General features: G+C 35.5%; 1 protein-coding gene across 4 annotated transcripts in view; it reads left to right on the top strand.

Annotated features, from left to right (window-relative positions):
* Positions 1-24,857, top strand: part of LOC149807091 (KICSTOR complex protein SZT2-like) — a 338,108-nt gene that overhangs the window by 212,272 nt on the left and 100,979 nt on the right. For all 4 annotated transcript variants that reach the window (XM_089961812.1, XM_089961821.1, XM_089961796.1 and 1 more), the window contains 7 exons: positions 189-1,446; positions 1,956-2,094; positions 4,498-4,597; positions 9,920-10,043; positions 11,859-12,017; positions 13,827-13,926; positions 17,312-17,373. In XM_089961812.1, the coding sequence (XP_089817938.1) occupies positions 189-1,446; positions 1,956-2,094; positions 4,498-4,597; positions 9,920-10,043; positions 11,859-12,017; positions 13,827-13,926; positions 17,312-17,373 (1,942 nt within the window). The remainder of the gene's footprint in view (positions 1-188; positions 1,447-1,955; positions 2,095-4,497; positions 4,598-9,919; positions 10,044-11,858; positions 12,018-13,826; positions 13,927-17,311; positions 17,374-24,857) is intronic.

Genomic DNA, 24,857 nt, shown 5'->3' with positions numbered 1-24,857 from the left:
TATATAAACATAGGTCATTTTTTGCATTGCTAGCATGCTTGGATTTACCTCCAATGTAATTTTCTTTATTATTTTGCTCAGTCTTCTAACTTATAAGAATTTTTTTTTTTTTTCGTAGGATTGCATGACTTTATGATCTAAATTTTAATTGAAACAATTCACACTAAGTCAGTTTACAATTATTGCAGGAATTTGAGAAGATGAATCTTCCTTTATATCGTCTTGTCAGAGAAAATGATTGGTACTATGTTGTGAAAAACAGGTCTCACATAAGTTTTGTGAATGCTGTTGCCCTCAGCACAGCACTTGATGAACTTAAATGGGAGGGTGGAATGTCAAGGGAGAAACTCGACTCATCAGGGTCCAAGTCAGAACCATTGGAAACAATGGACACTGTAAAACCTCTCAAGGTCATTTCTCCATTGATTTCAAACCAATCCAAACTGTCTGGTGCAATTACATCCCCCCTTGCCCTAAACCATTCAAAGCAGATGGACTCTCCAGTCAGCCAATCAAAACAGGTTCAGAAGGAATTGCAGTATGCTATGATTACTGAGTCAGGAGCTGGCACAGAAATAAATGATGAGAATCTGGTTCATGATGCAGCTGACAGGAAGAGTGGATACAGTTTATCACAGACAATTCACAACAAGGAAGCAGATAGTACAATTAGCACGGGTGATGAAGCTCTGGAAGCAGAATCTCTTATTACAGGCACAACTGCCACTGTAGATAAAAGAGGTGAAGTTCCACCAGAATATAAAGATGGAAAAATGGTTTTGAGATGTAAACACTTGTCTGGAGAAGCGGCTGCTGGTGATGGTATTAGACAAGGAGACCAAAATGAGGAAGATGATGAGAAAGATGGTACTTGCAAGACCTTTGATGAAAAAGCCATACCCTTTGGAATGGATTCAAGTGAAAGGAGAAGTTCTGATCCTGCTAAGCTAATGTCCTTGTCAGTTGTGGGAGGACATGGTATTGTCCAGAAACCCAAATCCTTGAATCTCCAATATGTGGAGACTGAGCAACAGTCATTAGAGGCCCATATACCAGACATGCCCACTGTATTGACCAACCAGGATGGTCAAGCTGAGGACTACACAGAATCAGAAGAATTTCTTCAGTCGAAGGAAAGAGAGCTCGATGAGGAGGACCAATTTGATTCACATGATGAAGTTGATAAGACCAGTGGTATCCTCAAGAGATGCTCCAGTTTTGCAGGATTTAAGTCAGTTAGGACATGTGAAGTTGTTCCCAGTCCCAAACAGGAGGAAATATTGTCACAGTCACCAGCAAAGACTGCAGTACCAGCACTCACGCCTCTTGGCAGACTGCGACACTTTTCAGCACCTTCTAGTCAAGGAACACCCCGCAGTAACAGGAACTCTACCATTCCACCAACACCATCTTGGCAGTCTTCCAGGGGAAGCTTTACCGAAGATGGTGAGTTTTTATAAATTAAGAGTCACCAGTTAATTATGCATGGTTACAAACCAAAATCATACCCACCAAAGCAGCAATATTGCTCGTTTTGCTTCTTTATGACTTAAAAATTTTTAAACTTGAATTGATTTATTAAAAATAGCTGACAACTGGAATGACCACTGAAGCTTGAAATTGTCTGCTGGTTGAAAATGCCGCATAGTTTATTCATGTATGATGTTGATCCCAGACTGAGTTCTTCAATAAATTACAGTTTTGCAGATTATTTTTCTTTTATTTTATTTTATTTTATTTTATTTTATTTTTTTATATTTTATTTTATTTTTATTTTTTTTTGTTTTGTTTAATTTTTTTATTATTTCACTTTCTCTGTAATTGCTGTCAATTATAAATTTTCAAAACAATTAATCTGCATATACTGAGTCCTTATTAAACTTTCCTACACATAAATAGTTTTTTGAAAATCTGCAAATCGTGGGTCTGATATTTTTATTTGCGGTGATTTCTAGCCTATGACGGTGACATGAGTGAGATTGATGATAGTGGGACCTCAGTCAGTGACAGTAGTGCCATGTTTTGGAAGCTGCCCAATTTCTGGTTGGTGATGCTGGTTGGTCCCAAGGCAGTGGATATATTCTACCAGAGGAGGTATAGCCCAGTATTTATTAAAACTTTCTGAGAATAAAACTCAAGTTGAATCTCAAAATTAAAAAATTTGTTTGCCTCCACTGTTTACAGGGGGGCATCTTCATTTGTTGCCTGTCTTTTCATCCATCCCACCCATATAATGGTCTCTTTACAGGGGGCATCTTCATTTGGTGCCTGTCTTTTCATCCATCCCATCCATATAATGGTCTGTTTAGAGGGGGCATCTTCATTTGGTGCCTGTCTATTCATCCATCCAATCCATACAATGGTCTTTTTAGAGTGGGCATCTTCATTTGGTGCCTGTCTATTCATCCATCCCATCCATATAATGGTCTGTTTCCAGGGGGCATCTTCATTTAGTGCCTGTCTATTCATCCATCCCATCCATAAAATGGTCTGTTTCCAGGGGGCATCTTCATTTGGTGCTTGTCTATTCATCCATCCCGTCCATAAAATGGTCTGTTTACAGGGGGCGTCTTCATTTGGTGCCTGTCTATTCATCCATCCCGTCCATAAAATGGTCTGTTTACAGGGGGCATCTTCATTTGGTGCTTATCTATTCATCCATCCCGTCCATAAAATGGCCTGTTTACAGGGGGCATCTTCATTTGGTGCCTGTCTATTCATCCATCCCGTCCATAAAATGGTCTGTTTACAGGGGGCATCTTCATTTGGTGCTTATCTATTCATCCATCCTGTCCATAAAATGGTCTGTTTACAGGGGGCATCTTCATTTGGTGCCTGTCTATTCATCCATCCCGTCCATAAAATGGTCTGTTTACAGGGGGCATCTTCATTTGGTGCCTATCTATTCATCCATCCTGTCCATAAAATGGTCTGTTTACAGGGGGCATCTTCATTTGGTGCCTGTCTATTCATCCATCCCGTCCATAAAATGGTCTGTTTACAGGGGGTATCTTCATTTGGTGCCTGTCTATTCATCCATCCCGTCCATAAAATGGTCTGTTTACAGGGGGCATCTTCATTTAGTGCCTGTCTATTTATCTATCCCACAATGGTCTAATCATATCAAGAAGCTTGTCAGCAAGACTGAGGAAAGACCACTTTATGTAGAAAAATGAAATTTGGATAGCAATTTTTATGCATATATATATATATATGACCGGATTAGATTTTCAGGTTTTTTTTTTAAGAAATATTTGTCAAGCTCACATTTGTGGGAAGTCTGATAGAGCAGTCACTTTTATGCTGATGGCAGCTTTGGCAAAATCAAGATTTTCTTAAGGTTTTAGTTAAGGTTTTTCATTGGTATATATTTCTTAAATATGCTTGTTTCCCTCTTTTACCTTGTGGTCAAGATCTCAGTCATAGAAAACTTTCATTCAGGTTTGATGAAATGTTTTATTCAGTTTGCTGATATTTCCTAAACCTTTTCCTTTTACCATTGGGTCATGGTCCCAGTCATAGAAAATTTGCATGAAAGTTTTTGTTTGAGTTTTTTCATTTCCTAACATTTGCTAAACTCTTTTATAGATTTTCATCTTAGTTTGATCATTATGAATCCAAGACCATTTATTCTTCAACATGCTTTCTTGCCCTTTTGACTTTTTTTAGCAGTGTCACAGTGAAGTATTTTCAATTGCTTATATTTCCTAAGCCCAATGAAGACAATTCATTCTGTGACTTGCATGTTTAACCTGTTTATCTATGTGCTTTCTTTCTTCAGTTCTTTTGCATATTTGTAAACTTTTTTTACTTTTGTGAGAAAAACCTTGCCAGCATGATTAAGCAAAGCATTAGAGGTAGACAAATTAATTTTGGTTGTCATATTTGTATTTATGTGAAGACGACCATTTTCAGGCTATGTTAAATCCTACAACTGTCAGGATTTTGTTCCTTTTGTCCCTATATTAATATGTTAAATTGTAACTTACATTAAGTACTTCAAGTATGATTTTGCATTTCTCAGCATTAACTTTAGTCTTTTGCTCAGATGTTTCAAAGATATAAGCCAATGTAGTCTAGTGGTTGTTAGTATACAGTGTATCATTAGCTCACATGACTATGAGGCCAGTGAGCTTATGTATGGTGGTCATGCATTGTGCATCATCGGTCATGCATTATTCATTTACTTGCTTGAACTGCTTGGTCAGTTTGCATGTAATTTGGCAGGTAGATTTCGGGCATCAAAATGTCTCAGATTTGTTCAGTTGCATTTTATTCTGTAATTCAACATGGATACCATTGTGAAAAATGGAGAAAACTTAAGATGACTTCTTTTCAAAACCATAATAGTCATAACAATCTATACTCCTACTAAGAGTAGATACAATAAGCTTTTTAATGATCCCTCCCCACCACCACTACCAAAACAAAAATAAATTTGTAATGTAATTTTTTCAGTTATGAAAAAATTACTTTTTTCCATATTACTTTTTACAGGGAGTCTGGAAGAGGAAACAGTGAAGAAATTTTAAAGCAGAGGGAGCTCTTGTGTCAGGTCAAGGCAAAGATTGAAAGCATATGTCAGAAGGTCAACCAGGTAGGCTAGTTCATCATATTGTTGTAAATTATATAAAGTCATAGAGGAGTGGGGTTTTACCAAGTTCTGCTTAAAGAGAAAAAAAATCTCATTTATTGCTTTTCTTAAAAATTGGCAGCTTTTTGAAAAATAGATTTACATTGGACAAAAAGACAGGAGATTATAACATGTATGTACAAAAAAGAGGAAGATATCAAAATACAGATCAATGGCATTTCTTGAGGTGATAATGTAATTTGGTAATAAAAATCTTGCAAAATTTGTGTCTATTATATTAGACTTTTAGTACTACATTTTAGGATATAATAATGTTGATAATATGATTGATTGTCAAGCGATTTTTCTTTTGATATTTGGTCCTTAATTGATTGTCAAGTGAATTTCCTTTAGATATTTGGTCCTTAATTGATTGTCAGGTGAATTTCCTTTTGATATTTGGTCCTTAAAGGAGACCAGAAACCAATGGAAATAAAGAATAACAATAAAAGCACTATAGAAGAAAACCTGATTATGAAGTATCATCTGTGACCGTAATGCCAATATTTAAATATTGGCATATCTTCTAGGAGCTGAATTTCTGTGACCTCGTATGCAAAATTTCCGCGCCTATTTGGTTACTTTCGGGGTGTGACATCATAGTAGCGACTCCAGCATCCCAACTGGGAGTTGCCAGAGTAAAAGACAATGCCGTTTCGCATTGCTTACGGGTGTAATAGCACATTAAGAAAAGCCTGTGGACAACATTTTTTTTTCTTTTCCAAAGATAAAGGCATAAAGAAAGTATGGATACGTTATTACAAGCGAGTCGATTTCAAAGCACCACCATAAATCACTCTGTGATCTTTACATTTCTAAAGGAATGTTACGAGAACGATCCTGAAAAAAATGACAGCTCTAAGATACGCAAATGCTAGGCCCTAGACTAAAAGTTGTCACTGTTCCAGACATACTGTTGGATATTTTAAATCCTGGGAAAAGTGTTAAACGTGTGAGTTACGAAAATAGGCAGAAAACTGAGTAAGTGACCACAAAATGCAACAGTCAATTCACAGATCTTTTATCTACACCAGCAGTGCTAAAAATGTGATAGCCCAACACCTGGGGCCCCTCTAATTTTAGTTCGGACCCATCCTGTATTCAAAATTAGGTGCCCGTCGGATTTGTCCAAAAAAATTGTTTTCCTGAGGAAACTTTGATCGCGGGGATGAAATGAGTAAATGTATTTTCAAGATGTTGACATACATACCTTAACATGGTACAATCAAAATCAAATCACCTCTGTCCTAGGTGAAATTTAGATCTGACTTTAATCAAATAGAAGCTTTGCTAAAAATAAGATTCTAAACCCCTGACACAGTCATGTTTCGAGATAACATAATTTTTCAGTAATCTTAAAAAATAATTAAAAATTAAAAAACCAAAAATTTTTAGTCTATGCCTGTTACATGTAGTATGTATAAACGGTAATCGGTAATGATAGGAACTGATATAAAACTATCTCTTGGGATGTTTAAATAGCAGCAACTAAAAGAAAAGAGGTCAGTTATAAAATCAAAGTTTCAATTTAACTGGCTGAAAATAGAAATTGGGGGGAGGCTACTATTGACCCCACCCCTTGCCCCAATGTGTGAGCGCCCATGGGACTCTCCATTTCTCCCTGGGATATGCCTTATTATCCCCTATCCCCCAAAAGACCCTTGTATCTTATTCTGGTCAGCTATGGCTGAACTGCATAATAGTTAAAGGTTAGAATTGAGTACTCAAGCATAAGGCCAGTGTTACTAATTAACAGTTAATCATTATCAATTAATTTATCTTGTGAAAAGGACTGCCCTTCAGACATGCTTCAAAGAAACCATGTTCTACAATGTGTATATGTAAACATCAGCATTGATTGGCAAATAAACGATGCCCTATTTTGTTGTAGCTTATGATGCCTAGGACTTCATTTTAACAGTTAAAATCTGTTTTTCCCACATTTAAATCCCACCTTATTTCCTTAGGTTTAAGTCTTAAGGCGTGTAACACTGTTTACTGAATAAAATATTTATTCTGAAATAGTTCTTTGGGGGCACATATACTGTGTGGCATATTTTTCTTTTATTCCTTCTTTTATTTTAATCATGGTAATAAAACTTTACATATACAGTAGAGGAATATCGGGTGTTAACTGGCCGAGTTTCTTTGGTGGAAATGGAGATTTATTTTGTTTGCAGAGAAAAGTAGGCAACATTCACAGTGATCATTCATAGGATTTAAGCTAATTGGTGACAATTTTGTTTCTTTAATGCTTATATTACTACCATTCTGTTGTAGTGTTTTAAAAAATCTGAAATTTACATGAATAATGTTTAATCTTAACATTCTATTTACTGAAGATAAAAACTCTGATATTATTTCGGGAGGTAGGTGTGGAAATACCCCCAAAATCAGGAGGTTTTTCTCCCGACTTGAGAGTTGACAGGTATGAACTGTCCGGGCTTGTGGAATTTCAGTCAGGGCTAGTGAGTTTATTTACCTCACCAGCCCTGGGCCAGGGCCGAAAAAATTTCTTTCAGCACTGACCAATACAGTACATAAACTATTTATACCAGATATGTATATACTATCAGGTTTGTCAATATGCTATATGTAGCCTGCATGTAAAATACACTGTGATTGAATCAAAAGAAGGAAGCTTCTTAATGTTTAAATTAATTACTTATGATTTCTGCTTAGCAGAATTATTTGTGTTTTTTTTTTTGTGTGTGAAAAACTAATGCTTAAGTTTCGACCGATGAAAACCGTTCTCAATGCCTTTTACACCTCCAAGGTAATGGATATTGTTTCACACACAAGTCTGTCCCTGTTCTAGTCTCTTCGCCCAGAATTTAATATTATCTCTCAGCGTTTCAGTGTTTGATGTATATGTTCAAGATGTCATACCTTCAGTGGTGGTGTGTGTGTGTGTATGTGTTGGGGGTAGGTAATGAATATGTCATTTACATATAATACGATTGAACCTCATCCTTCATAAATGAATTTATTGCATTGTGTTAAATTTTAAATTTTTACATTGGGCACCATCACTTAATCCTTATCACATTTTTGCACATCACACGATGTATAAGTATTTATTTAAAAATTACATTGCATTTTTTAAATTCCAAAATATGAAATATGAGCACCTTCTTACTGTTGTACTTTTTGCTGCCAGGCCTTAAACACATTGTTAACACACAATTCAACAGATACAGTTATGAGCATAACTTGGAAGCATATTCAACCCAAATATGGAAGCATATTCAACCCAAATCTGGTCTCCTTCTGTCTGTCTCGCTCGCCATATATATGTTTGTATTTGAGGACTGGCTAGTATTGCGTTACGGGACCACTGGATCTGTCGTCTCATCAAAGCTCGGAAAAACTCGCCAATTTACGGAATCATGGTATCTTCCACGCAATATAATCACTACCTGCCTACGATATTTCATTTATAAACATCACAGTCCAATTAAAATTTGTAGAGAATTACATACATAAAAGAAAAATTTGTGTTTCTGGTCTCCTTTAATTGATTGTCAAGCGAATTTCCTTTTGATATATGGTCCTTAATTGATTGTCAAGTGAATTTTCTTTTGATATTTGGTCGTTAATTATTTGGTCCTTAATTGATTGTCAAGTGAACTTCCTTTTGATGTTTGGTCCTTAATACAATGTCATGTGAATTTCCTTTTGATATTTGGTCCTTAATTGATGTCATGATGTCATAAATTTCTCATATATGTACCTGTATTCTTATTGCAAGCAGAAAGTTGGAAAAATATGCTACTATATTTCTGTAAGCTTGTTTAAAAAATCTTATGTATAAAAAGCTGTTAGCCTTTCAAAAAGTGACAAAGACTTAATTCCCATTCACATAGACTTCTTGGATTATTTACTTGATTGTTTGTAATTGGAGGATCAAATTGTAAGACTTTGATCCTCTGGTTGTACATCAGAATGAATTACAGTAACCTGGGCTTGTGTTTTGGAATAATTACAGTAGCCCTAACTTTTTTGTTGGATTGAATTACAGTAACCCTGGCTTCTATATTGAAATAAATACCATTGATAATGGCTTGTGCACTGGAAAAAATTCCATTATTCTTGACTTGTGTGTTGGAATAAATTACATTAGCCCTGGCTTGTAGGTTGGAATGAATTAGATGACTCAAGACTTGTATCTCAGATTGAATTTCATTGTGAATCCAGGTATAATCACTTTCCTTTCTGTTAGATATAGGATTTAATTCATAATTCATGTATATAACCAGTTCTTCTAATGAAAATGGTACCAGTCTGATGTCCAGTAAGGCAACAATAGTCAACATCTTGAAAATACTGTTATTGCTACTCCTCCTGAATGAATGGTCATATCCAGATGGGGTTTTAATAAAATACTTCTTATGATGTCTTCTTGTCGCTTAACAAAAATAATGCTGATTTGATGTCCAATATGGCCTAGTTCCAGCTGATGTCCAATATGTGCCCCATGGCAGCCACCTTTGAAATCTTTTTCTTGAAACCCCTCCTGAATAGATGAATGTATCGACATGGGGTTTTCACTGAAAGACTTCTTATGATGTCTAGCTGGTTTTAAATAAAATGTCAGTCTAACATCCAATGTGGCAGCCATCTTAAAATCTTGCTATATATCCAGTAAAGAACATCACAAAGTCATATTTATGTGGTGTTTGCACCAAAGTCTTCCTATGATGCCCAGTTGGTCTTCAATGAAAATGGTGCGAGTCATACATCAATATGGCTGTCATGACAACTGTCTTAAAAATCTTATTGTCATTACTCTCTTGAATGGATGATTGTTATATCATGGGTTTTCACCAGAAACACTTCTAATGACGTCTACTTTATCCTAAATGAAAATGTTGTCAAGCTAGCATCTGGAATGTATACCACATTAGCTAATTTGAAAATCTTGTTATTACTGAAGAATATTAGAAATGGTTTCAACCTTTGACAGTTAAAAGGAAGAAATGTTGAATTTCTGTAATTTTTTTGTGCCCAGCAGAGCATCAGTCTGTTCTAGGGTCTCTTGTTCTTTTATTATTGCTTTTTAATTTCTTTAACTTTAATTCATTTCTGGGCTTTTCAGAACCAATTATATTGTGATTTCATATTGATAAATACTCAGCTTTTGTGTTTCAGTATGCTATCTGAACACAGCCTTGCTGGAACACCCTTTGGTTTAAGGCTTCTTCATTTACAATGTTGTTACTTTTATTGCTCTTTTGAATAGCATTATAAGGAGGGAACACTGTTTTTTTTACCTCATATCTCCAGATCCTGCTGTTGAATGACCTGTATGAGAACAGAAACTGTCACATGCTATTGGTGCCAGAAGCAGATGAGGAAGTGACCTGGAATCTAGACACACACATAAAGAAAAACATCAATCTCAGCAGCAGTAAGACTGTTCATTTGTATATCCAAATTCAATAAGAAATAAAAATAAACTTAATTATGCTAGATGTCTTGTTTTCAAGATGGCATATATATCCAGTAAAGAACATCTTTTTGTACTTTTTCTTTGAAGCTACGTCAATCATTGTGGTTATTTTCACAAGGTTTTCTTGATTGAATGAGGTTTTCTTGAATTTATTCTACTTGAGACAATCTTTCCCCAAACGTATATATGTGGAGCATGCCATTAGGTGAGGTCATGATAGGTAGGACATGCCACTAGTTGGGGTCATGATAGGTGGGGCATACCTATAGTTGGGGCCATGATGAGTGGAGCATGCGACCAAGTGGGGCCATGATAGGGCATGGCACTAGGTGGGGCCATAATAGATGGGGCATGCCATTAGGTGAGGCCATGATGGGTGGGGCATTCCACTAGTTGGGGCTTTTGTGGGTGAAGCATGCCATCATAATATACACTACATTTAATTCTGAATCTTATTACTGGTTTGTTGCTTTTCTCAACAGCCATACAATTGGGATGTTCTTTAGAACCACAGTTTATTCAATTTATCCTTAATTACCCATGCTGCTAATCATCTTAAACATTTCTTTTTTTAAATCCATTATTATTAAGCCACCCCACCATCATCCCCCATACAGGGACTTGAAGTTGTGGCAGGAAAAATATTATAGGTAACCCCATGACTTGAAGTTGTGGCAGTGAACGTGTGATAGATAATCCCATACAGGACTTAAACTTGTAGCCAGTGAACACATTATAGGTAACCCCATACAGGGACTTGAAAGTTGTGGAAAGTGAAAATATTAAAGGTAACCTCATACAGGAACTTGAAATGGGGGCCAGTGAAAATATTGCAGAGAACCCCATACAGGGATTTGAACTTGTGGCCATTGAAAATATTACAGGTAACCCATTACAGGGACTTGTAATGGGGACCATGAAAATTTATTGGTAAAATTGGAGGATTTTTAAACAGAAAGATACATAATAACAGTATAAAAACTGTATCTCTTTCTCTCTACAGTTGTATATCACAATATTTGTCTTGTAAAAATATCTTATAGGAAGTTCACAAGCATTTTAAGATCAATGTTACTGAGATGTTTCAAAGTACATTTCTTGTTTTAACCCCATACAAGATGGCCTTAAAAGAATCCTTGTGAAGAAATAGTAGTAGTGCTGTTTAAGATGCATATTATTTCATTTGATTTCACTCAATCTGTATGTAATTTATGTCACCTTTGCCTTCAAGGTCTGGATAACCAGTTTTATTGTATTCATAAATTGATGAACTCCAGCTCTGTACATTTTCTTGTCTATCAGAAATGTCTATTTGTAATGAAGAATGTTAATGGACTTTGACTTTATATGTGGACAAAATTATGCCTACTCCCACTTTTTCAAAGTGTCATTAATAATCTTTTCACCATTTTTTGTGGATATGTGCTTTGTTGAATATCGTGCCTTTGTGATCACAACACATTGATATAATTTTTTGTGGCTGTGCTGGCATCAGCATCTCCCATTAATTCAGTTTCATGGGCAACAGTTTTCATAGTTTGACATGAACAAAAACATGTCATTACATGTTTATTTCAGTGTATTTATCTCATGGCATTCATGGCAAAGAAGTTATATATTGTGTATTAAAATGATTAGTTTCTAGCAGCCATACAATCCAGACAAACTGTTACTCTGAGCATTAAAGTGAATTCATTGTAGGTTTGTGTTCTAGTTTTTGAAAGTAATTTATGTTGAGTGAAGCATGGTGTTCTGTGAACCATTGTGTTGTAGGTTCTGAGGCTGATGATGATGACCTGTTTGAGAGAAAATATCTCGCAGCTGCAATGAATTTGGGTCCTGGACATTTTGACTGTGATTGTGTTTTCAAGATCTGCTTTACCCTCCACCCAAGGCTGAAGACTGGCCAAGGTAGAACTGGTGTATCCAGAGGTAAGAGTAACTATTCTTGGAAGTGTTTTAAATAATTAGAAGAGAGAATATAGTTTTGACTTGCAGGATAAATCTTCTGTAAACATTTTACGCTTGCTTTGATATTGAAATAAGACTAGCAGAGTGATGTCAACCTCTCCAGACTTTTTTCTGAACTGTTAAAACTGCTTGTAGTGAAAATTCTTTATTCCAAATTATGCTGAGGAAATTCTAGAAAATCGGCATCTCATGGGATATAATTTTGAAGAAGAGTTTTCCAAATGGGCACATATAGGAAGAAAAGTACTTTAGCATCAGTATGATACTGTTGCATAGAATAAATATTTATTTATATAAAAATAATTTATATAACATAAACCAGTTGATTAGGCCATAGCTAGGTAAAAAATACTGGCAGTGATGAGTAGAAAATAAATAATACAGATAATTTGTGAGCAAAACTAATGTTTATAGTCTTTAATTCTTGATGAGCATACTCATTGTTTGGCATTTTCAGCTAAAGATGGAAGCCATCACAAATATCCAATTTGAATAAATATTTGTCTGCTTTCATTTACCCAGTACCATAGCCACCCACCGTCATTAAAAAGGCTGCATCCAGATCAGAAACCTTTGTTTTTGACTGAGCCTAGTCAAACATCATGCAAAGTATGATCATCCTTACCATAGTTAATGTAGGTGGAGTTCTGTCTAGTTCAGAATCCATATCACATCTGAAAATATGACAATTGATCCAATCCACTTATTCTCCAGAGGCTGCATGCTAGATTAACAAATGTTGTCATCTTATACTTGTGAAACATTATGCTAAATATGGTAACACAAACCTCAGTTGGAGTGATGGATTTAAGTTTACAAGGAGAGTCCATATCATCTATGAAAATGTGAACAGATCCCAACCACCTGTTCCCCCAGGGGCTGCATCCAGGAATGAAAATGTTGTTTTCTACTCATCCTTGTGAAACATCATATCAAATATGATCACATGACCTCATTTGGGTAAATGTAGTTTAGGTTACAAGAAAAACAAGTATGAGATGGGTGGACCGACAACCAGACTGACAGCTGGAGTGACAAATGGATTGACCGATACATGAATGTATGCAAAGACATTATAGACAGATAACACTCATCACAATTTATCTGCAAAAAAAAAGCGAATATAATAAAGATTGCACATTGGGATATCTAAGTTCCCAGGGTCAGCGCATGAAACAATACTGGTTGCTCATCCAAAATTTGTTTTTGGTATTGAAAAAAATGTTCCCTCAGAATTCTTCATTTTTTGCCAGCTATTTGGCCATCTTGCACTGCCTTATTGAAAGTAGAAAGTACTGACATCAATTTTAAGAAATGTTCATACATTTGGTATGAGTAAAATTACAACTACAGAAATTGTTAACTCATATCCAGTATGGAGGTCTGTATTCAGGCAACTAGGCTTTACCAAATATGTCTGTTACGTATCTCTGTAACCATTGCTCTGATTGACAATCCTTATAAAAACCAATTATGTTTTTTTGTTGTTGGTTTTAGCATCACTTTGAATACATTATTGGTAATATAATGCCAGTGAGATGGGAACTAATTGTCTTTACCATGGACACACTGAAGGAGCTGTCCTAAGTGGGTATTGAACATGATGAAGATTATGCATCTGGTGCTCTCCCTTCTGAGCTACACTGTCCTCCAAAATGGTGATGGACTGTGATAGTCTTGTTCCATATAAGTTTAAGAAGGTGAATTTAGAATATATGCACTGTTGCCTTCTTACAAGTAATATTAAATTATATTTGAAATAATTTGCAGGACTTCAAGCTCTGAGATCGGTGTTGAACAAATTTTGTGTGATTAACAGGAAGAACATGTTCGTTATTAAAGAAAGCACACAAGCAGTCTTCTACCTCAGGTATGAACTTCTTGAAATTCAATGTTAAAGTAATGAGCAATTACCTAGTTAAATTGGTATTTGAGTGTTGACCAACAAAGAGTGAAAAATGTATTGAGGAAAAATCAACATAATGGAATTAATAGTACAAGGTAACCTTGCTTTAACATGCTTATTTATAACATGAATTCAGATGTTACATTGTCAAGTTGCAGTTCTTTGTTTTTTTGTTTCTTTGTTGATTTGATTACACTGCTACTCAGAACATCAGTAACTGTGACTGTCACTGAAAATAAAGTAAATTACTAAACCTGTTGCTTACAGATTTTGAGTAATGCTCTTTGCTGTTGCTGTTGATATGTACACAGGAATGATGACTTTTCTTTGAGCATGGAATTGTCTTCATCCACACTTTAATAATAGTTATATACTACAAGCACTGCTGTCCTTTTTGGAGACACCTGGTCCCCAGTCCAAGAACTGAAAAGAATATGATCGCAGTCTGACTCCTTAGTACAGCCAGCATACAAAATACCATCCTCTTTTTTCCTTGCTGTATTGCTCATCAGATGTTATCTTCATTTTCATCTCTAAATGTCTTGTATTCCTCAGTCCTTTTTTTATTTATTTTCAGTATTTTGTTACGTTTGAATGTTTTTTGTGCTTTGCTTAGGAAGAGTGATGAGATCAGTGTCCATCTGTTTCTGTGTTACTATTTAATCCCTATGGGGATAGGGAGTCAGTTGTACTCACCCAAATAATGAGGGGGATCAGATTGATAACATCCCTTTCCTTGTGTTCCCATTTTAGGCCCCACCCCTCTTACCAGAATGTGATTCTTTCTTCCCGCACTGTTACCTTAGGCCTTGTCCAGTAGAAAGGAGTAGTGCTGCCACACACCTCCTAGATGGTCTAGAAGGGATCAGCCATCATATTTACCTAGGAGGACAGTTAATAGGGCTAGTCTCATTACCCCCCATGAGTGCTCTTGTGATGATGGCAACCCCATTTTGCTGTCTCCCTCTCTGGAAAGAGATACTTGAAAGGACAGAGGGGTCAGGATGATCTTGTCCTTTCCATCATGGTAGACTCAGATGAGATTTTAGAAGGACTAGTGACTGGTTTTTCTCCCTCTTTGGGATCCCCTTCTCCTCCCATCCGTTGGGTCAGGTGTTGGAGGAAGAGGAAGTTGACATTCAATAAGACATTGATACAAGTTTACGGCCTCATTCCCTCAGACCTGTGTCCTAAGACTTATGTCACTGAGGACAAGAAGATTCTCTCCTGTCTGGAGATGCTTTCAGGGTCTTAGAGCTTAATGTCTGCACTGTAGTAATGATTGCCCCACTTCCTGCTCTGTTTTTGGTAGCCTCCATAATGCTCTTAAAGGAGCAGTCATTGTCTCCAGCTCACTTTAGTGCTTACAAGAGATCATAGTGAAGACATCATGTCATGTGCACACCCTCTCTCTCACCAATAATTTTCAGAGATTCTCTTCAGAAAGAGCTCTCCTTTAGTTGGTCAGTGTGACTCATCTTGGTGTTATTCCCAACCTAGAGAAGTCAACTCTCTTCCCATCTCAGGACTTCATATATGTGAAGATGAATTTTCCTGCCAACCTAGGGACGGTTTGTGTTCCTCTGGCTATAATAATGGCTTTTCTGGAAATGACCTCATCATTAGTTCACCTTTTGTCCATGGAAACTCTGTACTCGGCAGACTTAGTTCCTCTAAGGAGACTTCCTTGTAGTTGCTCTAGTTTCTGTTCTAGCAAACTGGAGACTGCAAGGACCTACTCAGTTTTGACTAATTTGGATCTCCCCAGTTCACAACCCAGATCCCAAATGCTTTCTGTACACCAGTACATCAGATTTGGGATGGGGTGCTCATCTGGAGTCAGAGGGGTTAGGTTCTTAATGTTGCCAACTCTAAGATTCTCTCACTGGGTAAGTGCATTTGTTCTCTATACCCAAGTTGTTGAGGTAATCCTTCCTTCCTCCTGACTGATAAATATATCAATGTGATAGCAGCACATAAATTATTGCTGCTGTGCTAATGTAGTTATTGGGGTGGCGGTGAACTAATCGTAATTGTATAATACTTACCTGCAAAGTTTAATTATCAAGTTAGGCTTAATCCATTTGGAAGATAATTTCATTTGGTATAGGACTAGTCAAGAGCATTAGGTTTAAATAATAATCCACAAAATCATGCCCTGTTCATTTTGAAAGGATTTTATGTTGTTAATATGTAAAGCAAATTATGGAAACATCTTTTTTTAGTCCAAGTATGACATAAGTATTTGTTTCCTAAAAAAAATGGTGTCGTTTTCAGCATTTTTGATTGCTTAACATGACATACAACATATCTGTCAAAACACCAGCTTATTCTTATAGATTGAAAGGAGCTTGCCTAGATTTTGTACATTGTACAATCAGCTAGCAATAAGAGGAAATGGATATTCAATTATTCTGTCATTAAAGCTTATGCAGGAATCTTGTTAGATTTTAGGTGACAATCAATATTTACTTTGATCTCTTGTTAATTTCAGCTGGAAGTGGTTCTTGCTGTTTGATCATTGCATTGTTTGCATTCAGTTTGTACTGCTTTGGATTGCTGACAAATAAAAATTATTGTATTTTGGCTGTTTGTCAGAATATATTGATCTAATATTAAATGTTCCTTAAAACAGTTATTTTGCAAGTGTGTTGTGGCTAAAATATCACACAGATTAGTTATTTTACACTGTATTGTACCTAAAATATACAGATTAGTTATTTTCACAATGCATTGTGTATATCATACTGACTTTGTTCAGTCACCTCATGTCTGTTAGTCAGGGCTGTTCCAGTAAAACATACCTGGGACTCAAGGAAGGCACTTTTAATATGGGGTACTCGCCCATAGATGCAATTTTATAATTTATTATCATTTTAATATGTACTCTATGAAAACAAAGTACCCTGGCATATATTTTTAAAAGCTGCCTTCCCTGGGTACCATGTATGTTTAAATGTGTTGTATTTGATGTTAAATGTACATTTGTAATGTTTCTTTCCTTTATTATTTTAATCCCTAGTTTCATTGATCACAAAAATCTTGGAAAAGTTGTAGAATAGTCATGACCCTTAAAAGTCATTAAGAACAAGAAAAATATTTTAAAATTTGGTATTATAAAATATTTAGAATTGTTACCTTGTTAATATTTGCCTCAATGGCTTTTTTCTGCCAATATCAGTTGAATCCTTAGATTGTTAGTTGAAGAATTCAGCTATGGAGTTTTCATTCATTGCCACTTGAAACATATAGGAAAGTCATGAATATACTCTTGATACTAACAGGCAGATGTCACTGATTTTATTGAACATGCTATGGGTTTTTATAAAGTGTAAGTTTTTTCTTCCAGATTAAAGGAAACTTGCAGCTCTTCTAGACAGCTGTCTACTGTCAGCTTAGATGAGATGAATGGTAATTGTTTAAATATATGTCTGTATGCACACAAACCCATGTGTATTTTGTTCTGATTTTGATGTGGTATAAGGGTACATTGAAGATGTCAGGCAAAGACAATGGTAAGTGTTTAAATATATGTCTGTATGCACACAAACCCTTGTGTATTTTGTTCTGATTTTGATGTATAGGGGTACATTCAAGATGTCAGGCAAAGACAATGGTAATTGTGTAAATATATGTCTGTATGCACACAAACCCTTGTGTATTTTGTTCTGATTTTGATGTATAGGGGTGCATTCAAGATATCAGGTAAAGACAATGGTAATTGTGTATGTCTGTATGCACACAAACCCTTGTGTATTTTGTTCTGATTTTGATGTATAGGGGTACATTGAAGATGTCAGGCAAAGACATATTCATGTGCAATAAAATTTTAATTCTTTCTCCCAATTGAAGTAGAATGCAGTTTTATATTTATTTAATACCCTTTCCATTATGGTTGCCAAATAGTTTAAGATATACAGCATGAAGCGAATTTAAAATCATTTCTGAATTAGAAAGGTTTGATTTTGGTGAATTTAATAGTATACGTGCATTCCATGCCAGGAAACACCTAAATAATTTCATTCTTTGTTTATGGTTTGGCAGATCATTTATCAAAGATTAAGTGACTACTGTATATTATACTCGCTTTTAATTTGAGTTCAACTGCAAACTGCACAGACCAAGCATAATGCACTGGCAGATTTTGGTCTTTGCAGTTTGTTAGGAGTAATCAGTAGTGCAAACAACAAAGACTCTGATCTGTAGGCATATTATGCTATGGCAGATTAGGATCTTTGTTGTTTGCAGTTTGACTTGACTTATATGTGAGTATATATTTTATTTAATACTGTGATTATTCAAATTTATGTGCTGCTCTGTCCACACCATTGAGATCAAAAGAAGCAGTTAAATTGTATCTTACATAGGTGCTCCCAAAATTAATTGTTTTTGCAATTTTGAGTGAAATTGACACTGAACAAAAATAATTAAACTCTTATAAGAGAGACTGATGATGATAGCTGATGTTAATGTAAAGGTGACTGTCACTGAATATGGTAATTAAACTCTGTATAAGAGAGACTGATGATGATAGCTAATGTTAATGTAAAGGTGACTATCAGTGAATATGGTAATTAAACTGTATAAGAGAGACTGATGATGATAGCTAATGTTAATGTAAAGGTGACTATCAGTGAATATGGTAATTAAACTGTATAAGAGAGACTGATAATGATAGCTGATGTTAATGTATGTTATTAATTGTCATTGTAGTGCTAAAGTCACATAATTTCATATACTGCTTATCATAAACCAGATTAAAATCCATTGTTAATTGTCATTGTAGTGCTAAAGTCACATAATTTCATATACAACTTATCATAAACCAGATTAAAGTCCATTATTAATTGTCATTGTAGTGTTAAAGTCACATAATTTCATATACTGCTTATCATAAACCAGATTAAAGTCCATTATTAATTGTCATTGTAGTGTTAAAGTCACATAATTTCATATACTGCTTATCATAAACCAGATTAAAGTCCATTATTAATTGTCATTGTAGTGTTAAAGTCACATAATTTCATATACTGCTTATCATAAACCAGATTAAAGTCCATTATTAATTGTCATTGTAGTGTTAAAGTCACATAATTTCATATACTGCTTATCATAAACCAGATTAAAGTCCATTATTAATTGTCATTGTAGTGTTAAAGTCACATAATTTCATATACTGCTTATCATAAACCAGATTAAAGTCCATTATTAATTGTCATTGTAGTGTTAAAGTCACATAATTTCATATACTGCTTATCATAAACCAGATTAAAATCCATTATTAATTGTCATTGTAGTGTTAAAGTCACATAATTTCATATACTGCTTATCATAAACCAGATTAAAGTCCATTATTAATTGTCATTGTAGTGTTAAAGTCACATAATTTCATATACAACTTATCATAAACCAGATTAAAGTCCATTATTAATTGTCATTGTAGTGCTAAAGTCACATAATTTCATATACTGCTTATCATAAACCAGATTAAAGTCCATTATTAATTGTCATTGTAGTGTTAAAGTCACATAATTTCATATACTGCTTATCATAAACCAGATTAAAGTCCATTATTAATTGTCATTGTAGTGTTAAAGTCACATAATTTCATATACTGCTTATCATAAACCAGATTAAAGTCCATTATTAATTGTCATTGTAGTGTTAAAGTCACATAATTTCATATACTGCTTATCATAAACCAGATTAAAGTCCATTATTAATTGTCATTGTAGTGTTAAAGTCACATAATTTCATATACTGCTTATCATAAACCAGATTAAAGTCCATTATTAATTGTCATTGTAGTGTTAAAGTCACATAATTTCATATACTGCTTATCATAAACCAGATTAAAGTCCATTATTAATTGTCATTGTAGTGTTAAAGTCACATAATTTCATATACTGCTTATCATAAACCAGATTAAAGTCCATTATTAATTGTCATTGTAGTGTTAAAGTCACATAATTTCATATACTGCTTATCATAAACCAGATTAAAATCCATTATTGATTGTCATTGTAGTGTTAAAGTCACATAATTTCATATACTGCTTATCATAAACCAGATTAAAATCTATTATTAATTGCCTTTGTAGTACCAAAGTCACGTAAATCCCTTTACAATTAACCATTCCTTGTTGAAAAGGGAGCAGTCATAGACATATATAGTCAGTTCGGTGGTTTTTATTGTTTTCTTTTCAGTTGTAAAAACCAACACAATGCCGGTATTGTAATAATGAGAGATCTTCTCACCCTGCTCTGCTATTAGAGACCACCTGTCTTGAGTGACTACTTTCTGTGGTAGAAGTTGTAACCTATACAAATCATATAATTGGTTCTGAATCAAAATTGTGCAGATCTGGTCACCAACATATCCACACTTTTATCAAAGAGTTCAGGAAACTAGATAAAATTTATCTTGGGATCAGGTATAAAATCATTGCTTGCATTTTTTTATACAGCTTATGAACACAGTGTTGTACTACTATACATGTTAATTTTTACCAGACTTTTATATTAGTTTCGTTCCACTGAACAAGTTGATAGCATGCACTCTGACATTGATTTTCAGGTCAAAGGTCTTGATCCAGGGTATTAAATGTACTGGCTTGTGAGCATAAGGTATTTCATGTTATTTTTCGTACATGAAAAAATAATTATTAATCTTAGTGTACGAAAAATTATATGCAAAATAAAGATTTATCCTTTTAGGGTAATAACCGTGTATGAAAAATAAAGAGATCATACCCGGACAAGGCCTGTGGAACACAAGACACTCAACAACCTAACGTACAAAACTTATGTACAAATCCGGTCTCATTCTGCTCTCAAATCAGTCAAGAGAGAGAGAGAGAGAGGGAGAATACTCTTTATTGTTCAGTTACCTGTCAGTTGTTATTCTTTATGTAAACACTACAAGGGCACTACTATATTCCATTGGCAATTAAAACCTAAATAAATAAATCATTTTGTGTGTAATTATGAGATCCACTGTCACTGTGCCACATGGCTATGCAGACGTAATATACATGCTGATTAAATATTTTTGGCCTTTACCTTGGTCTTTTCTAGTAAATACTGGGTTGAAGACCAGATTCACCTCTACAGATCAAATTAAGGAGGCTTTATGTAGGGAAATGAGGCTACCCATGGGGTATTGAAAATATGTACGACAAGCCTATTAGCTCAAGAACAATATTAATCTACTGATACTTGTTCTGAAGCAAGTTGAAGAAAAAAAGGCAAATGAATTTAAGAGAGAGAGAACAACAAAGCAACGTGTATAAAAAATATTTTTGTATTTTAAACACAACATGTTATTTTCAAGGATATAATTTGTGATCCAATGTTGGACGAATGCACAAAACAAATGCAAAAACATGATGCAATGAAACATTCATAATTTTCAAGAGTTTTACAAGTCTTCCAGCTCAAAACCCTCAAACCATTCACATTCTTCATCACTAGAAACACTTTCCAATGGATCTGCATTGTCACTCCTTATGTAGTGGTCCTCTCTACCATTTACTACATTTGAAAGACCAGTAACTTTGAAGCTACTGATCATCATGTCCTTTTTCTTCTTTAATTCTTCACTGGCTTCAAAAATCCAGTCAATCATCTGCTGCTTTGAAGGGGCTGGAATTTTTTCTGTTGCCTCCTCACCAGCTTTCCTGGTTGCAATATTTTTGGAAGCCTGGTCCTTCATGTACGTTGACCATTTTTTCTGCAGCAGTCCCTTGAAAGGCTTATTTAGATATACATCCAGTGGCTGTAGTTTACTTGTGCATCTACTGGGGATTACTGCCATTGTTGTTCTGGATTTTTTCTTTTAGTTTTTCACTCCATCAGTCAAATGGCCATGGAATGAATCCAACGCTAGGAGAGAAGGTGCGTGCTTTGTGTGTACTTTCCAAACTTCATCAGTATAATCCAACATTAGGTGTTCATCCATCCATGCTTTTTGTTGAACTTTCACAACAACTCCCTTTTGGGATTTTTAGATTTTTAAAGTTTCTTTTTCCCTGAAAGATTATCGTGGGTGGCAACAAGTCACCAGATGCCAGGCATGTCAGTACACAAGTTAAATGGCACTTGTCACTGCCGGTACCTCAAATACGTACCTCTCTTGTTCCGATTTTATCAATTATCTACCCTGGAACCAAGTTGAAATACACTGGTATTTGGCCATATTTCCAGTTAAATGTTCATCAAATTCCTCATCCTCCCACAGCCTTCTTATATATCTTGTAAAGCAGTCTATATTTTCCTCTAGATCTCGAGGTAGTTTTTGAGATATTGAAGTTCTACACCTCAGTGCAAGTCCATTTCACTTGAAAAATCCATCAACCCATCCTCTTGAGCCCTGAAACTTTAGATTTTCCTGCTGAATAACTGCAGTAGCATAATTTTGTAACATCTCAATTGTTACAGGCACGTGATGGTCACGCATACAGAGTAACCAGGATAAAATTTCCTGCTCCTTCTCGTGCAAATACGTCAAGGGTTGACCGGCACCTGGGATAGATCCTTATTTTGTCCTTTGAATATTTTTCGAAAAATCCATTTTCATCCAGCTTGATAAAGTACTTGGTGTAAGGTGGTACTTTGCAGCTATAGGCCTTATTCCACATAGTTTTGCCTCCTCAACAATTCTTATTTTATCGTTGATGTCCCATTTCTTATACTTTCCTCTTACTGGTGACTTTGCAGTACCAGGAAACTGGCTTATATCCCTCATATCTTTGCTGTAGTCCAGCTTGTCTACTGCAGGCTTAGGAAATTTGTCAGCAACAATGGGCGCCTTTGCAACAGTATCTTTGGGTATGATGGCATTACCTGCTGCATCAGTATTTGATTTGTGCAGTTCAGCATCGTCTTTTACATTGGCGATCTTGGTAACTGAAGTAACAGACAGGAGATGGATTTCACCTTTGTCTTTTCCGGGCCATTCAGGTGCAATTTTCTGCCTTTTGTTTGGTGGCTCAGTGCATTTAGGTGGTGGTTGGATAAAAGTCTCTCCCTTTGGCAGGGGTTTGAAGAAACTTAATAATGAAGACATGCCCAAGCACGAACAGACCAAGATCTTTGAAGATATTAACTATATATATATGGAACTCACAGAGTCAATGACTTTTGCATTTATGATTAAAACTAACTGGGTTTTTATAGTTTTTACTGCATTACTATATTGAGACAATAAGATTAATTGCCCAATGGTCTGTGGTCTTTGCGTCTTCCTGTACTGAGATATTATTTTTACTGGATAAATAAACTCAAATGGCTTCTGAACTCATTTTTAAATGCGCACGTTTATTTGTTACACCGACTGACATAATCAAGGGCACTCGTTAATGATGTTGTCCAGCTGTTAATGAATAGCGCTATATATTGTAATGACAACAACAGAACAAATGCATCAATCGTTATATTTTCTCACCAATACAAAAGACAAAGAAGGGCAATAAAATGAATGTGAATAGATTCTCAGTTAACAAAACAGTTGCCCTTTCTGAATAAGCTGAGCAAAGAGCTTTCTACACACTTATAATTGGTGAATACGTCTTTAGTTTTTTTTGTCTTTTTCATTATTAGATGCTCGGAGACACATTTACGCGAAGATAACAGATAATTTGGGTTTGTGTTTCATTGATGAAACAAATATTTATATTTCTCATGGAATTATACCAAATTTACTTAGCAAAGAATAAATTGGTCGTTTTGCTTATCTGAGTGATACATCAGCATTTTTTTCTGACGCCATTTGAAACGTGATGCAAATAAAAACAAAAATATGTAGTGAAATACAATAATAAAAGAAAGAAATTATCATTGACCTACATGCATGATTTTAAACAATGATTAGGGTGCCCCGAGTGGCCAGGTGGTCTAAGGCGCTCTCCATTACGGATCATTGCCATCTCACCTCTGTCTGCATGGGTTTGAGTCTTGGATTCAGCCAACGTGGGTATGTGAGAAAGCTTCCAGTAGCTTCTCGTGGGTCGGTGGTTCTTTCCAGGGTTTTCCCAGGTTCTTCCTCCACCATTACTACTGGCTGCCATGTATAGCCTATCGTGTGCTGAAAAATGGCATTAAACCCTTCAACAACAACAACAATAAACAACGATTGTTATATTGCGTGAATCTCCCATTTCACTATTCGATGCCTCAGTTAAGAACATGCCCAAAGTTACTCACTACTCTGTCATAGATCATCATCCAGTGTCTCACCAATTGTACGCTGATGACACCTAAATATACAAATCTAGCCACCCAGCTGAAGTTGATGCTACCATCCAAGGTGGACAGAGGTGCATTTCTGATGTGAAATCATGGATGACATGTAACAAGCTGCAGACGAATGATGATAAAACTGAGGCCATTCTGATCACAACACAAAGACTTTCTCATTCACATCCTTTACCTCAAACAATAAATATCAGCAACACCCAACATTAAATTCATATGGTCAGTATGAAACCTATGTGTTACTCTCGACAGTACTCTCACATTGCACCACGGATTCGGCCAATGCGGGTATGTGAGAAAGCTTGCCAGTAGCTTCTCTTGGGTCGGTGGTTCTTTCCGGGGTTTTCCCGGGTTCTTCCTCCACCATTAATACTGGCCACCATGAATAGCCAATCGTGTGCTGAAAAATGGCGTTAAACCCCACAACAACAACAACACATTGCACCAACATGTCATTGAACATATGCAAGGCTGCATATCTTGAGCTGAGACGCATCAGCTCCATTCGCAAATATCTTTCAGTTGATGCCACTAAAACACTTGTGTGTTCATTAGTACTTTCAAGACTGGACTATTGTAACTCAATTCTGTCTGGTTCATCTCAATATCTACTCCAGAAACTTCAAAAAGTTCAAAACACAG

This window comes from Sinohyriopsis cumingii, chromosome 1 (genome assembly GCF_028554795.1).
Source record: "Sinohyriopsis cumingii isolate HCF-2022 chromosome 1, ASM2855479v2, whole genome shotgun sequence".
NCBI lineage: Eukaryota > Metazoa > Mollusca > Bivalvia > Unionida > Unionidae > Sinohyriopsis > Sinohyriopsis cumingii.
Note: the sequence above shows the minus strand (reverse complement) of the source record. Positions and strands in the feature narration are given on the sequence as shown.